Source organism: Cyclopterus lumpus, chromosome 9 (genome assembly GCF_009769545.1).
Source record: "Cyclopterus lumpus isolate fCycLum1 chromosome 9, fCycLum1.pri, whole genome shotgun sequence".
In the NCBI taxonomy this organism is placed as follows: Eukaryota; Metazoa; Chordata; class Actinopteri; order Perciformes; family Cyclopteridae; genus Cyclopterus; species Cyclopterus lumpus.
This window is the reverse complement of record NC_046974.1, coordinates 24,479,458-24,497,483: the sequence shown is the minus strand read 5'-3', so window position 1 is coordinate 24,497,483 and position 18,026 is coordinate 24,479,458. Positions and strand designations below refer to the sequence as shown.

The 18,026-nt window shown below is 39.2% G+C and overlaps 1 protein-coding gene across 1 annotated transcript; it reads left to right on the top strand.

Annotated features, from left to right (window-relative positions):
- Positions 1–712: 712 nt before the first annotated feature.
- On the top strand, positions 713–16,835 carry arrdc1a (arrestin domain containing 1a). The gene is made up of 8 exons (XM_034542548.1): positions 713–862; positions 3,744–3,854; positions 4,416–4,466; positions 9,365–9,519; positions 9,917–10,099; positions 10,609–10,785; positions 13,318–13,855; positions 15,799–16,835. The coding sequence occupies exons 1-8, from the start codon at positions 745–747 to the stop codon at positions 15,834–15,836; spliced, it is 1,371 nt and encodes a 456-aa protein (XP_034398439.1). The 5' UTR covers positions 713–744; the 3' UTR covers positions 15,837–16,835.
- The last annotated feature ends 1,191 nt before the right edge of the window (positions 16,836–18,026 follow it).

Here is an 18,026-nt window from a genome sequence, read left to right as displayed (position 1 = left end):
CTAACTCTAGCTTCTTACCCGTGCTTTCTCGTCTTACAGGTTGGTTACACCTGTGGTTGTGCTTACTGACACCCACTGCTGCTACTATTATTATTATTAGTATGATTTTATTTTATTTTAAATGATCATATGCCACTATGGTCCGACAACTTTCTGCCCGTGCTCCATAGGTTTTGTTTAATTTTCAGGGTGGTTTGTCAAAAACAGGCAAATGTATTTATGTGCAATTATTATTTTTCACATTTGCCAACCGCAAGTATAAGATTTGTCAGGTAAAGGTGGATTATTACATTTGTATTTATAGAATGTCCAGCGTTGTTTTAAACAAACGTCTCTGTGTCACGAATGAGACGGTTACAAAACAAATGCATCCACTTTCTAGATAAGCTCCACAAAAGGTGCATTTAACATATGAGTCCACACATTTGTAAATTAGTGTGTTACATGTGTAAATGTTATTCGAGATTTTAAAGTGAATGTATCTGATCCAATTGGAAACACAGTTGGAAGGGGCAGCATGCTGTAGGCCAGAATTATGGTTTTCATCCTATGGGAATAGACGCACATTATTTAAGATTTCCTAACAATAAAGATGACCTTCATCTTCATCATCAACACCCACTTATCTTTCACATCTTGGACACGCCAGTGACGTCAGGGAAAGGGCGGGGACAGAGTGGTAAATGCGCATGTTGTCGGTGCGCTCAGGTGATCTCAGTCACTTGTGCTGCGATCGAGGACACCATGGGGAAGCTTCAGGGGTTTGAGATCACGTTTGACCAAAACAAAGTGGTGTACAGTCCGGGCGAGTCTATCTCTGGAACCGCGACGTTCCGACTGGGCCAGCCGCTGCAGTGTAAAGGTGAGCAGCCCGCAAACAGCGCACCTGGTGGGAGAAAACGCTGCGGTCGCTAAACAAGGAAGGAAGTGTCTGTAACCAAGATGGAGAAGCTCCGTGCTCCCGCACTCTAATGCCACTGGTGAACAGCACAATGTTATGGCATTGTAGGTCATGTCCTGCAGCACTACTACACTATAACGTTTTTTTTAAATATCCCTATAGATTGATTATGGGTTGCAGTGAGACATTCTCATAGCGACAGGACCGACACTGGGAGTTTTTAAAACTTCTCACCACAAAAATGGACATCTACTTTTTTTGGGGGGGGATTCGATTAAAAATATTATATTCATACAATAAACTTTAAAATAAAAACATACCTCAAACACCTTCAAAGCATTCACCTATCATCACGTCCTTGGGGATATTATGTATTTCAGATAATCCAATGTTTGTAAATGGTTATTTTAATATTTGTATTAATGTCCAAAACAAAAGCCTTAATCTTGAAATAAAAAAACTAATAAATTGATACATACACACTGCCAGAAGCCTATTTGACTATTTCCCTAGAACCCAATGTAATATAAAATGTAAACAAGCTGAGGGATGTACTGTATTCTCCTTTCTGTGACATGTGATATACTGCAGCTGTCAGTGTGCTTCCTCAAGGCTTTCTTGGTCTGTTGATGCTCTTCGGGCTGCACAGACCGTGTTTCAAATCTCCGGCAGACATTTATAACATGCATGTATACATTCTTGTTTAAAATGTTACTGTTCATGTGCTGGAGTCTATTTTGTTGCCCTGATTACTAAGTGACACGTTCTTCTGGAGAGCCTTCTCGAGTGTTATGGCTCTCTTTGTTATTTGTTGACTTGCTGAGAGCAGATTTGATGTGTTTGGGAGTTTCTGTTTGAAAGCCTGGTTGCATTCCTCTTCAGGTAGAGCTGGTTTGACGGCCTCGTCACAGAGGAAACAAACTCACTCCCCAAGCAACAGTTTGAATCACTGATAGATTATAAAGTGGGTTGGGCCCTGATACATTACTGGGCAATTATTGACATTGTATTAAACATCAAATATGTTTCAGTCATCGCGGTTCACCGTAGATACAATGGATACGATGAGGTTACTGGAGGACTGACTCAGCATTTGGTTTATAATGTTTTTAAACTGAATTGAGCTACCTTTTACTTAGGGCTGTGAACAAATATTGATATCGCTAACTCGTTTTTTTTTAATCCTGTTTCAAACGGATCTAAAAGAGGTAATTTTTAGATTGAATACTTGTGTATCAAACAACCTCCTACTCGGCTAATGTCACAACATGGCGTCTCACAAGCAAGCGGCCGCATACTGTACTGTACTGACTACTGTCGTCAGCCATAGTGACAGACAACTGCACTTAATGCACTTTATTTCATGGGATGTTTATGGCATGTAAGTTAAGAGTGGTCAGTGACACAATATAAAAACAAGACATGTATTTTATTTTTAAATGAAGTTGTGGTAAGTGCATTTTAGTAAAAACGTTTTCAGTGACTCAATGAGAATACAATATGCACTTTATTTCCATATAAGTGCATTTCAGTTCAGTGTGTTCACTGCTGAGTGACTATCTGAAATACAAACAAATTCAAAGTAGTTTTGATGTATTTTGTCTGCTGAGTTGAAGCAATATTTCATGTACATATTAGACTATCCAGGTGTTATATTTTCTGCTCAATTTTTACATTTTCAGTAAAGAAAAAAAAAAGATTGCGCTATGTTTTGGATCTTGGATCTTACGATTTTTACATCGGAAAATATCGCAATATATCACATCATGACACGTGTATCGTGATACATATTATATCATGAGATGATTGATCCACAACCCTACTTTTAATACATATGTGTGTATATAGTGGGGCGGCAGTTCTACATTCATGGTAAAATGATATGCCTGATCAGTATTGTCTTCCCAGGCATATCACAGATGTACACTCGGTGGCCAATTTCTACATTAAAACCTGTACAGTCTATATGGAAGGTTATGGTTCAGTGGTAGAGCAGGGTCATCCTTCAATCGGAGGATCGGCGGTTCGATCCCTGGCGCCGTTAGTCCATGTTATTGTGTCCTTGGGCAAGGCACGTAACACTGCCATTTGCCCCTGCAGGCTGTTCCTGTGGTGTGTGAATGTTAGTTAGTCCTGATGGTCAGGTGGCACATTGCATGGTAGCTCCTCCCATCAGTGTGTGAATGTTAGTTAGTCCTGATGGTCAGGTGGCACATTGCATGGTAGCTCCTCCCATCAGTGTGTGAACATTAGTTAGTCCTGATGAGCAGGTGGCAGGGCATGAGGGCCAAATCGTCCCTACAATAAAGAGATTTATTGTGCTCTCATTGGTCAGCTCAAGTATTTTATGTTCTTGTATCTGCATTACAATTATCAAAAGAACATTAACATGTTGGATCAAAGTAACATACACATTTTGGCCATATTTAAAATGCTCTGCAGAGTTATGTATTGAGTCATGTTCACAATACAGTGTTTTGTTGCTGCAATTGGGACTAAAACTGGTCCAAAATCCAAAGATAACTTTAGTAAAGTTGTTGGATTTATGTAATAAATTATTTCTTCTCCCCGAAGACCAGTACGAGTAGGGATGCAACAGACTTTGAAGCCTAAAGACAGTTGGAAGCATCATACTGTAATGTTCTCTGGGACTGGTAGTGTATTTCTGTCTGTGAACATGACATTATAATTGTTGTTATAGTACTAGTGTGCATCTCTTCTCTTCCCTCCCCTTTAAGAGGAGATGACTGTCTGCCTAATGACATTGTTTGCTAATGAAGTGGTTCATGGTGCAGCTGCTTACAAAATGGCTCTGTGGCTAACTCTGTATTCTTATTTGCAGCCATCAAAGTGAACTGCAATGGTTTCTGTGGCATCACCAGTAAGGAAAATGACACCGCATGGACAATGGAGGAACAGTATTTCAACAGTACCGTCTCAGTTGCAGATAAAGGTATGCTGCAGGACAATTATTTATTGTTATTTTCATTATTTTTTTTAATTTGTTTATTTGATAAGGGACAGTGCACATTAATATAAACATTTCTGTAAATGTGCCAGAGTTAAGCCAAGAGGCTATTTTTCATCTGTAGTCCCAAGAGGCAGATGTTATATTGAAACGCTTGCTACCAAACATGCATATATCCATCCAAAAGTTTGATCCATCCTGCTATTAGTATTCGATGGGTGCAGTTTAATATGTGTCCAGTCACAGATTAGATTGCTCAGTTGGCTGAAATATTTGAGTTGGTTTACCACTGGAAATGTCACAATACACACAGTGTGAAACAAAGATCCCTACACTCAAAGATTGTAGACACATTTTATGGCAATACAATAGTTTTATTTTGCACAATGTAAAGGTTAAAAGTTTAAGGACTGTCGTAGGGAAGGTTCCCATTTCCCACTGTTTACTGCATGCAGCCCGGAGGCATATATGCCTGGTGGGAAACAGCAGGGTGATTGTTACTGCTTCAACTGACGGATGAATCTGTGCTCTCTTTGTCTCGTACAGGAACCCTGAAACAGGGAGAACACACTTTTCCCTTCAAGTTCTCTATACCAGGTAGGAGCGTGGAAGTGATGGGGGTGGGGTGTGTGTGTGTGTTTGTGTGTGTGTGTGTGTGGACAGACATGTCCTGGCATGTTAATATTTACTCTACTTCTCTTGTGGTTTAGCAGCAATTATTCCGTCATTCACTGGGGCTTATGAGTGTTGTGTGAAGTATTGCACTGATGTAAACCAGCCAATCAATATAACAATGGATCCAATGACTCTGTGCAATGTGAAATAGGTCACTTATTTGAAATAACTAACAATTATCACCACAGCTGTATTCAGTGAAAAAGCTTTGATTAACCCACTTTACATTACCCGTTCCACATCGAACTGCAGACAAACAAAGTTACAGTACATTCTAGCTGGGGTACACATTGGAGCATTTAGCAGCTAAAAAGTCATTTTTCTCTCAGGAGTTGGTGGAGACCAAAACGGAGCTAAAAGGAGAAAGGGCTCTTTTTGAATGCTTATGTTAATCTGTGTCTGCTGGATGTCAATGGACTTGCCTTTCTAGTCCTTCAACCTCTTAATGCTGGGTCATCCACCCATTCACACTCATATATTAACTGATGACAGGCGATACCATGCAAGGTGTCACCTGCCAATCAGACTAACTAACATTCATAGACCACAGGAACAGCCCACGGGAGAAATTTTGTGTTAAATGTCTTGCCCAAGGACACATTATAACAGTTTCTTGGATGCCATCCCCAAAGCACACAAACAGCTGTTCAGCGTGGCTGATGGGGACCGTATGTTCAACATAGCATGCAAATGCACAAACTGGGTAGAGCAGATGTAACTTTGCCTCACATGGGGTGGCAGACCAAAAGCATCCACCTGCATGACCTTCAGCCTGAAAAGACTCCTCAAGTTCTTGGGTTCAAAGCAGGGATTTGGTCCGAGGGTAGCCCCACTACCGTCACCTCAGAACAGCAAGCAATTGGCCAACTGAACCAGTTCCAGTAACTTCATGGTTGATGGTTTACAAACAGAACGTCTGGCGGGCAATGCCAGTTTAGGATGTGGCCATCCTCCACAGTTAAAACCCTCTCTGTTTGTTGTGAATGGGGACGGAAGATACAGCCTTGTTCCCATAAACGGAGGATGAATGCTGTAGGACTGGTGAAAATAAAGCAGTCTCGGTGTCCTGTCCATCTTTTTTTAAAACGCAGTTGCATTGCCACTACTCGTAAAACTGTGTTAGAGGACGAGCTACTAACTGGAGTGAAAGACCAATACGTTCCACCTCCAGTTGTCATCACTAGCAGGAAGTCCGCACGGAGGTAGTGGACTTTTGTGGGATGCTGATGTTGCGGATACCAATTACATGTTGGCGTCATTATCTGGGATGAGCGGAGGCAATGGCCAAGTGTTGTGGTTGGGGTGAGGATGTCGACCGTGTCTGTGTTGGGCTCTGGCTCGCTTTCATCACAGTTAAGCATCGGAATTTTGCTGGTGTTGAATCTTAGGCAACACTCTTCAGACCTGGCAGACTGAACACTGGTTTCTGTGTGGTCTGCACTAAGGGTTAGGGTTAGCGGCATAAAGATCTCTCCTAGCGATGAGGCTGGACATGACGGACACTGATATGGTTCTGGCAGTAACTCCATCTGTGGAGATGAGCAGTAAGTGTGCAAATTGCCTTTGGCTGAAGAGAAAAAATATTATTTGCCAGAGGGGTGTGCTGACTTATTTACTGTGGAGTCTGCATATAGTCAGATGTATTTCCTGGATGAATCCCCCTCAAGCACCTCATCACTTCGAGTAACTGTTATTGTCATGTGTCACTACTGTTACAGGAAGTGCTTTGTGGAAGCACGTGTTGACAATTTTACAGACTTGACCTTTTGTTTTTGCACAAGACACAAAATAGAATAAATGATTGAACATCATCTGAAGTAGCATTTGAATAAATGAAATGAGGGGTGTGTCCCTTATGCTGAAATTTTCTCCCCAAGATTTCCATCTGCCACAACCACCTGTCACCTGATACCCTCAGTGTGTTTTGTCCACTGACTTCTTCCTCTGCAATCTGTGAGGGCACTCCCTGTTGACATCACATTTGAAGAAGAACATTGAGATAATTTAGATTGTGGTGAAACAGGCATTTGTTATTCTAAGATACTGAGATATTTGATTATGAAATATTACCCATTTAATTCTAATAATTGGTTAAAGGTGATGACACATTTTCTGTGTCTTTTGGTAATAAGTTTATTTATACCTTGTGATGTCTTCGTAACTTCCTTAAAAGATATTTGGACAAATCCGTCCACTTAGAGTTTCACAAACTCTTCTTTTTTATTTTGTTTGGCATTTCTTGTCACATCATGATCATTAGTGTTCAGAACATCATGATACTTGGATACTCGTACACATTGTCTCTCACTTCCTGTCTACACACTGTTGACATGGTTAATTATGTGTGTTTACCTCTATTAGGCCACTCATCTGCTGGAATTAATTAGTCCAGGTAAACCTTCTCCTTGTGTGTGATACCACAGAAACTGAAAAGCAGCCCAACCGGTTTCTCCACTGTTGTCTTAAATCTGAATTATGTGCGTGTTTTCAACATGCAGGTGTATCAGGACACTCTCTAGATTAATGTTTGTTTTAAGATTATTTGTTTGGCATTTTTGCCTTTTTGGATACAAAGACTGGACATGGGGGGAGATGAATACATGGTATGTCATGATACACTGGTCTGGCTGGAATCGAACCATGGATGTTGCGATTATATGGCATGTGCTGTAACCGCCTTACTCACAACGCAGTCAAAGTCTTGTTTTGTTTCATGTTTACATGAAAAAGTCAAGAAAATAACTGGTCATTTGTCAGGTTTTGTAAATGTATGTGTTATAGGGGAGTCTGGTACATGTTTTTGTTGTTCCACCTGTTTAGCATTGTCGTCAACATTTGTAGGCTTTTAGTCTTTCAAAAACTTCTCACACCCAATCAACTTAGAAGCAATCCAACAGCACCATAAATTCCAATTATAAAACCACAATAAGACATATCTTTTCTATATTTTTATAAAATATGAAGACATTAAAAGCGTCAATAAAAAATCTTGAGAATTTGTACCTCCAAAATGCTTATGATTACCAAAACGGAGCCTCAATAATTCTTAACAGAAAAACATCCCATATATCTGAAATACTGATAGGCATTGGACTAATTAGTTGGAGTGCTTCAGCAGTCCAACTATTGTTCTTGTATTCTTTCTTAAACTTATTCTATTTCTTCCATACGTATTTTGAACTGTATCTCCTCCTTCATATGTTCAACTATAGAAACCGTTCAAATATTAAACAATTCAACTCCTTTGGGAATCAAGCGCTAAGACTTTTCAACTTTTCAAATCTTCATATTATAAATCTTTTTATAGTTTTTTTTAAAATGGGATCACAATGGAGAAAATCTTAAACTTTTAAAACCTTATAACATCTTCATACTTTCAGCTAAAGACACCATTTACATTTTAAAATGTTAACAGAACCTTCAGCTATTACTGTATATTTTTTATATTTTCATATCTTCAAATAATTAATATTTTTATGGAATAAGAAATGAATGGGTTCCTGTGGAGGAAAACTTAAAATCCGCTTAAACTGTTTCAACTTTAAAACCTTCCAATGTCCGCATACCTTCAGCTAGAGACACCATTTAACTTTTAAAATGTTGATAAAATCTTTCGCTATATCTTTATAATTTAGCTTTTTTTGTTGATAGCTTTTATACTTATTTAACTGTCCCCATTTTAGTTTTATGTGTTTTTCAGATCGTTTGAGAGTTCTCAATGAGTGTGTGTGTGGAAGCTTAGAGCTGTGATGTCATCGCCAGAGTGGAGAGAGAATTCAGGATTGTGCGAAAAAAACATTTGTAAATCGTCACTACGGCCACACTGTTTAGTCTTTTTACACCATTTATGGATCAAAACGTAGGGATTCTTGTGCCGGTCCTCACATGTGTCGATGGAATCCACGATGTTTCCCACATTTGTCAGGAGAACCCTCAACGAGGGAGCAAGTCCCGCTCTCTGCCCCATAGAGCCCCATTATATCTTTCCCTCACACACACACACACACACACACACACACACACACACACAGAGGTGTTCTCATTAGTGCAGTTTGACAGACACACACCTCTCTCTCTCATTCACTCTCATTCTCTCTCTGTCTGTCTTTCTCCCCCACTCTCCCCTCTTTCTTTCTCTCTCTTCATCTCTCTCTCTGTCCTCCCTCTCTCTCTCTCTGTCTGTCTCTTTTTATACCCCTCACTCTCTCCTTGTCTCTCTCCATCTCTATCTGTCTATCTCCCCTTCTGTCTCTCTCTCTCCTTTCTTGGATTGTAATTCATCTCTTGGATTATTTAGATGATGCAGTTTTCCTTTCAATTTTTCCAATTATACATTTAAACAAGGATTTTCATCAATTCAGTTAAATGCTTTTGGGCTTCAACACTTTTCAGCGGGTAGTTTGACTTTTCTGTTTTCAGCTATGTTCAGCAAGTTTAAGCCATTTTCAGCTGTTTCTTTTAACATTTCAGCTTCAAGCTTCAAATAATTTGTAGCCATTTTCAGCTGTTTTCAGCTATTGTTTTATATATTTCAGCTTCATTCTTCAGATTTTAGCATTCCAACGCATTTTCAGCAGGAAATGCTCTTTCTAGTCTTATGTGTCCTCTGTTTGGCAAAATATGAGAGGTAATTTGCATGATAATTTTTACTTGACAATTTATGGACGTGGCAGATTTGTATGTTTAGATCACAGACGACCTCTGCAAATATTACAAATTATGAGAAGTCTCCAGGTGAATCTAGTCTTGTGCAATTACGGCTTTACTCTGTATTTGCTATATGTGTTAACACTAATACATATTTGACTTCTTTCCCACAGAATCTGCACCAACATCTTTTGAAGGCAACTTTGGTCGCATCGTTTACAGAGTGAGAGCTTTTATTGACACACCGCGATTTGCCAAGGACTACAACACAGAGAAAGCTTTCTTCCTACTACGTCTTCTAAACCTGAATGAAGTGCCAGATATATGGGTGAGACATGATAAGATGTGTGTGTGTGTATATGGTCAATCTGTGACTGGTCTAGGTCTTCAGAGTTCAAAACACACAAACAGTGTTTCTTCTTGTTCATATATAATCCCTCCAACAAGAGAAATGTAATACGGCAATTCATGGTTTTAGGGTTAGTTGTGGGTTCTAACTATTTCTAGACAAAAGACCGTTTATCTGCTAGAACTTCAGTGGGCCTCGGTCCTTAGTCTGGGTTGTCAGATACGTTTGAGCCCTGACCCTGGGATGAATTTTAGGTTTTGTGATGTAACCTGCAAAGAAAACAACTAAGCATATGTGAATGTTCCTTTAGTAAACGTGCATCAATGTCAGTCTTGTTAAAAGACTTTGCGTTGTTTTGCTGCCTTTCTCCATGCAGGGAACCTGTACATCTGCAGTGAAGCAGCAGTTCACCTACATGCTGGTGAAAACAGGCACAGTGGTCCTGAATGCCCAGTCCGATATGAAGGGTTACACACCAGGCCAGATCATCCAGGTGTTGGTCAAAATCCACAACCAGTCTGGGAAGACCACAGGCAACATGGCAGCCAGCCTCATGCAGGTAAACACTTTTGTTCTGACCAAGGTTATGTTCAGGCTTATAGACCCAAATATACTGTATCAAAGAAGTACCTCCAAATTGGAGTAATGCACATCTCCCAATATAGGCAATTATACAATATGTTATGTGTACTTATTTGTAATGTATTGAATTTGTGATTTGATTACGGTTTTAGTTTCATCTTTTTCTGTTGCGGATTTCTTTATTTTTGTGGTGAAACATTCTGTAAAATGTATACAGGCTACTATCAAGATTAAAGCTTTAGTAATCACTATTTTTATATTACTAATTAAACATGAATTTGAATGAAACTCATGAAGAATTACCACCAACTTTATTAAAAGATGATATGCCACTTTTTGTAAATAGATTGAAATGAAAGGTTTTAGTACAAATGCAGAAACGCTTGAATAATTGAAGCTTCAGATAGCAGATGGTCTTGTGTTTTTTAGATTAACTGACTTTGCATTCCCCAGTTTAGGAATCTTTATGTCCACATGTGCTTTCAGAGAGTTACCTATGAGATGAAGAAGCCCACCCATGATGTGAGGACGATAGCAGAGGTGGAGGGCGGTGTGGTAAAGGCTGGCAAGGAGTTGGAGTGGAAGGAGCAGATCATCATTCCTCCTCTTCCTCAGTCCTCCCTGGCTGGTTGTGATCTTATAAAGATTGAATATTATGTCAAAGTAAGATATTATCATCCTCTGTTAAACTTTCAGCACTATCTTCTTGAAAAGTGGTCATGGTGAGCATATTTCAGCCGGTTCTCATTCCCATGGCATCTAACGGCACCCTTTAGTGTCTGTATGAGATGTAGCGTGCTTTCAAATAATTACAATGTGAACCCGTTTGTGTCATTATTACATTCGGACATTGACATTCGGAGAAAATACTTTAGTGACTTAGTTAATGTAGTTCCATGCAACCGTGTCCTGGGCTACCCAATGCAACCGTGTCCTGGGCTACCCAATGCAACATGTCCGAGTATCTGCAATTATTTCACTTTGATCCAGTTTTAGGCCATAGCTTTATACTTCTAGATCTTGGTCGTTTTAACTTAATCTTTTTACTGGTAAACAAGTTTTAGTCATTGGATGTGGATTTTAAAGTTGTTTTAAGGACTTGTCTACTACTAGTACCCTCACGTAAAAATTGGAGAACGCGTCCGGATTTTAAAGCTATTACTTTACCGATAGTAAAAGCCTAACGTCCTTCTTTTTGGAGAGACCCTATGTCAGACAAATCTTGACATAAACAATCCTTGAGATTGGTGTTACTTGGCCCGAGTGCTACATCTGATACGTTTGACCACCAAATTATTTTAAATTGATTATGTGAATTGTTTTTAACTGGTTGACCTCATAACTTGGATACAAAGGTGTGGATTATGCAATGTTTTTACTGCTCAACCAGGACAGAAACAAAAGTATGGATAATTGGTTCAAGGGCTCATCAGCAGGGCCAACGCGAGACCGGCTCACAAGGCATCAGACACCACCAGGTCCAATAGACCCTATGAGACGTGAAGTCACAAAGACTCCGGGGAGGAAGCAGAGTTAATAAGGTGCAATGGAGAGATGTAAATTCATCCATAAGGAGAGAGAGAAGAGGAGATAGGTGCTCAGTGTATCCTAAAACATCCCCCAGCAGCCTATAAGCCTATAGCAGCATATCAAGGGGCTTGACCAGGGCAAACCTGATTCAGCCCTAACTATAAGCACTATCAAACAGGAAAGTCTTAAGTCTATTCTTGAATGAGGTGACTGTCTGCCTCCCGGACTGAAAGTGGAAGCTGGTTCCATAAAAGAGGAGCTTGATAACTGAAGGCTCTGGCTCCCATCCTAATTTTTAGGACTCTAGGAACCACAAGTAGCCCCGCATTTAGTGAGCGCAGTTCACTAGTGGGGCAATATGGTACTACAAGCTCATTAAGATATGATGGTGCATCACCAATCAAGGCTTTGTAGGTGAGGAGAAGAATTTTAAATGTGATTCTTGATTTTACAGGGAGCCAGTGCAGAGCAGCTAATACAGGAGTAATGTGATCTCTTTTCTTAGTTTTTGTGAGTACACGAGCTGCAGCATTCTGGATCAACTGGAGGGACTTAAGAGACTTATTAGAAGAGCCTGATAATAAGGAGTTGCAGTAATCTAGTCTGGAAGTAACAAACGCGTGAACCAGCAAATGAATGCAATAGGATTCAACCCAAGCCAAGAAGCAAAAGATCTGGGAGGGATTTTGACGTATCACAAAAACAGCATATTTTCATTTAAAGAACATCTCAGGGACTACATGGCCTTCACCTTTTATTTGTATTGCTTATTATTAATTGTGATTTTATATAGTGTCTTGTGTATTTTATTTTACTGTTTTACCATGTTCAAGTTATTCAGTGTTGTTATTTTTTTCTCATACTCTTTAACTTAATATGGTGAGCTTTAATTTGGTCTCTAAATCCTCTCCATTTTTAGCTTTGTTTTTGTATAGTAACTCATTTGTAAAGCACATTGAATTGTATTGTATTTGATTTGTTTTGAAAGGTGCTGTATAGATTTGCTAACTTGATTTATTGGTTGGGGTTAGAGCCCTTTACCTCCTTGTGTACATATTGTGGATTTCTACATGTTGGTTACATAGTTTCATATCAGTGCCTGAATCACTTTTTTGAGGCCTGTATTATTTCTGTAATACTTCCAACAAGTCTGAAGTGTAAAGGCCCCCACAGCACAATATTATTTAGAACAACCTTCTTCCTTTGTCATTCACTTTTTAACCACTGCCAAGTATTATGCAATAATTGCAGCTCTCGTATAAACAATCATGTATGAATCAGAAAAAGAAAGCAGATAGAAGAAGACAGACATTATTTTCTGTCTGAGAATGGCTTAGTTAGACATTCTAGCTATATAATATAGGATCAAGTACATACAATATTTGTTAGATATCTGTAGCAACTCGTTGGTGATTAGTTCATATTGCTTTTTTGGTGATTAACATACAATAGACAAAGGGAATGTTATTATTAACAAACTCAGTGAAACTGGTCCATGGTGATTTGTATAGACATTTTGAGTGCTATCTAGATGTGCTGCTCAAAATACTGTATTTTTGTGCATTATGACTTTTTTCTAAAGAATGAGAATCAAACATATGTGGTGGGTATATATTCTGTATTCCTCCAGGAAATATAACATTCTCTTTTCCTCTGATTAATCAGGTCAGTCTAAAGTCTCCAGATGTCATGTTAACATTACCCATCCACATCGGGAACGTCTCACTAGATAAAAAACTGCACCCTTCCAAAAAAGAAGCTCCTCCCTCCACTGTTGCAGCTGAAGATCCACTCGTGTCTACCTCTACACCTAACTCCTCCACCAGCTCGCCCACTCTTCCTCCTCGCCCTGTCCCAAAACCTGCTCCCCGTCCCACACCTCGCTCCAGGATGTCCTCCCATAATTCCCCCAGTGCTCCTCCAGCTGAGTACCACCAGGGAGCAGAGGGCGGGACTCAAGTGAACGATGGCTTCCAAAACAAGCGCCAGTCTCAGCTGGTGTCACCCAATGCTTTCAGCTATGCTCCCGGCCTCTTTTTCTCCCAGAACCAGCAGCACAATGGACCTGGCTCTGTACCCAGTGAGCCTATGCTTAGTGGGTCACAAGGAGCCTCAGCACCTTACCCCACTGAGAACGGTGCTAGCTCAATGCCGACACCACTCATCCTGCCTCCAGACTACGGCAACTCAGCTTATCCACAAGGTCAGTTGGCTGCTGTCACACTGCACCATTGAGGCTGCTCAGTGTAGACTGGATAAGGTTGTTCCTAGAGAAGAACAAGGCTCTAACTTAGGTTGGATTTGAACACGTAGTCATCATCAGTTCTACATTATGGTAAAATAACAAGTAATACGGAACACAGAGATGTGTTTACTCATCAGTATTGTCTTCTCAGGCATTATATCACGGATATATACTCGGTGGCCAATTTCTACATCAAAACCTGTACAGTCTATATGGGTGACTGTGGCTCAGTGGTAGAGCAGGGTCATGCCGCAATAAGAGGATCGGCGGTTCGATCCCCGGCTCTGCTAGCCCATGTAGATGTGTCCTTGGGCAAGACACTTGACCCCAAATGTCTCCTGTAGCTGTGCCTACGGTGTGTGTGTGTGTGTGTGTTTGTGTGTGTGTGTGTGTGTGTGAGTTTATGTGTGTGTGTGAATGTTAGTTAGTCCTGATGGGCAGGTGGCACCTTGCATGGTAGCCCCTCCCATCAGTGTGTGAATGGGTGAATGATGACATCTAGTCCAGAAAGCCTCTGTACCTTTGTCCACTACTGCAGTTCTAATGAACAGCTTTGCTGTTATAGATTAAATTTTATTATGATATTTTTACTAATGATTGGCCCATTAAAAGGTACATTGTAAAGTGCTTTGGATAAATGCAAGAGTATATAAATACAGTCTATTTAAAAAAGAAAAAGACAAAACTGCACACTGAAATGGCACTACTTATAGTCTTCCTCTTAAGCGTTGTATAATTGCAATCCATTTTATACGATAGACTACTTTAGCATTGCACCAAAGTTGAGGTACTCAAAACAATGGTTGAGACCCTTTTAGTCCCTAAAATGGGTTTAGCTCTAAGAACTGTATTTTTCCTATATTTCCCACAATGTAAGTCAATTATCTTTTATTATTCTCTCCCTCCATTCTTACAGGATCCTAACTCAAATTAATGAATAAAATCCGCCATGTGTTATTAATTTGAGATTACATGCAACATATCAGTATAAAATGGGCTTCATCCGGCACTCATTTATTTTCCCTTCTGCAAATCCTCACTTTACTTTAACTGTGTGCTACAGTTTAATTTTCACTGGAGATGGCAGTCCAGACGAGGAAAAGAATTGACCAAAATGCTGATATATATATATATATATATATATATATATATATATATATATATATATACATATATACATACATATATATATATGCGCTTGCTTGCTTTGATAGGCTATATAGAGGTTGATGACAGTTGTTTGGGCTTCAAGCAAACTTTATTTATAGAGCACAAGTCATACATAAATTGCAATTCCAAATACTCAACATAATGAGTAAAAAACCTAAGTATAATCTTAACAAGTAGCTAGATAAAAGCCAAACTAAAGGGTGTTTTTAAGTTCCCTTTGCTCCCCTCAGGTCCTCCAGCAGGCCGTTTTTCGGGTTGGGGCCATAGTGGCTAAAAGCAGCCTTGCTGTGGGTTTTAGACCAGACCCTATGAACAACTAAGAGGCACAGAGGGCCTGAGGGATCTAGTGGGTACATATCTTAAAACCATGTCAGACAAGTAGTCGCGGGCAAGACCATTTAGTGATTTGTAGACCAATAAAACAATCTTAAAATCTCTAACACTAACATTACTCAATTTAGTTTTGGGGGGAAACAACATAAAATATTTTCATTTCCAGTTCTCCTAAAGACATGCTACACATGCCCATCAGATAAAGACACAATAGTAAAGCACAGAGTTGGGCCCTTGTAGTAAAGACACACTCCATGATCAGTCCCCGTAATGTAGAAGTTGATACTCATTAGGCTCCTATGTGGTCATCTGCTGTACTTCTCGATAACATCACATGTGGAAAATATGATATGTAACAGTGTTTGTAATAACCAGCTGATGGTGACTGTCTGTTACAGAGGCTCCTCCTTCTTATGATGAGAGTTGCAACACATGAAGTGGATGAAGAACCACCCGGATGACCATCATTTCACTCTGACATCCAACAAAACTATTGCAAGACAGGAATGTTAATGTAACCTGGTGTGATGAGGTTAATTTAGGTTTAAGTCTCAAGCTTTTCTAAATGGAAGAGAATCAGCATTTTTAATTTAAATGAAAGTGTATTGACCTGGACCTCTGCTGTCCAGTGAACAAGTCCTTCACTTATCTAAAGGGGTTATTCTTTCCATCAAACCTGTCTGTCAATTTTGTAATTCTTTTTAATTTTTTAAAAACTTTTAGTACTTTGAGTAAAAGGAAATTCAAGGGGAATATGCCAACTTTAATTTCACTTGGATGGCATCTGTGATGTCAAGTTTTATATATGAAAACTTGTGTAAGACTAACCTATCTCGTCTTAAGTCTAATATACTTTTATTCAGAAGCCAAATAAGAAATGAAGCTGTGTATTTATTATTGGAAACAGGTGAAATCATTTCTTTTCTTCTGGCATATTTTTCATTTATTTTAAGTTTGAATATCAAAGACTTGATTAAATGGTTTGTTTTGGAAAGACCTTTTTACATGGCTTTGCAGAGTTTTTAATTTAATAATGATGATCCAGTTATTGCTACATATATTTTTGGAAGAACATAATGCATGATTCAGTTTAGCCTCTGACAATTTCTGCCATGTTTGATCCTTTGTTTGCTTCCTGTCCTTGAACTATGTGGTAATGATGTTTAGAGGATGATGTCGTCGTCTTCTTCTCCAGCTGCATGCATGTTGGCTCTGGATATGCCAGACAGCCCCTCTCTGTCTTGTTTCTTTTAATAGTTAACACAAGTGCAACATTTCTCTGATTTTGAGGTTTTCTTTGGCAATTCTTGATGTAGTTTGCATCATGCATTTTAATCGTATAGTTGAAATATTTCTCAAATCCATCAAACAAAACAACGTTTTATTTGTTTTGAGTGTTTTCCACCTGCTGTATACAATAAATCTGTTGAAATCACGTGTGTAAGCCAGTGTGTCATATGTCTGACTGGCAGTGAGAGGTTGTTTCATGAACACAATTCTGCCTTCTGATTTTGTTTAAGTTAACACTAGTGTTTTTAAAGGGATGTCACTAAGTAATAGAAACTGTGCATATTGCTAGCATGTTAACGTAATTGTTTACAATAATTGTGTTTGCCAGGAATGTGGTAAAAAAATGTTTTTTGAAGTACAAAATGACTTTTTCATCTTACACAAGTGCTGCCAATGTTTTGTTGTAGCTCCTGGAAACACTTCAAACCCCACCTGTAATATCACAGATGGGTTTATTGCAATCAGTGGAACTCTTTATTGGCCAGGTGTATTGACACAGGAAGGAAGTTGTTTCTGGTTGTCCAAAGAGAACAGTAGTCTACAGTGTTCCACACATACTTTCAGGGAATTCAAAAATCTGCATTTTAGCTTTTTGGGATTTGGTGGAGAGTTTATATATATATATATATATAAAAATAAAATAATATATATATTTATTTATTATTATTATTTTTTTACAATCAATTAGTTTATTCAATCGACAGATGTGTCAAACTGAAGAATCACAGAAAAGCACCACTTTAAATATTGTGCTCATGCGTTTCTTGGATGACGTAAATCAGCAGGAAAATGCTCTAATCTATAGATCACTAATCGACTAAAGAAATCCTAGTAAACGAAGACCAAAACGGCTGAAGAGTGGACTAAGAGGAGACAGCGATCTGCAACCTCACTGCTGGAGGCTACTAAATCCTACACACTGCCTTTTAATATGCCCTTTTATTTATTTTCTCCACAATCATCTAGACCCCCAGAAATGATCCAGACCCCCAGAACCACTGCTTTAGACAGTTACACCAGCAGGGTAACGTTGCTCAGTTTTGTGATGCCCAAAACCCGTTCCGTTTGAAACATTTGGCTTTCTTAAATCTTATTGTGGCGGTGAGCACAAACTAAACACGTCTAAATATGAACGTCTGTTCTGGCTGTTGATGGAAGTCAGTGAAAAGACGTGTAAAGGCAGAATGTGTAGACGTCACAAGAGAATGTCATGGGGATAGAAGAGGGAAATAAAGAGAAAAGGAGGTGTTCAATTCAGTTTATTTTGTATAGCCCAAAATCGCATACTCCCCTCAGAGGGCTGTACACATACGACATCCCTGACCTTTGACCTCAG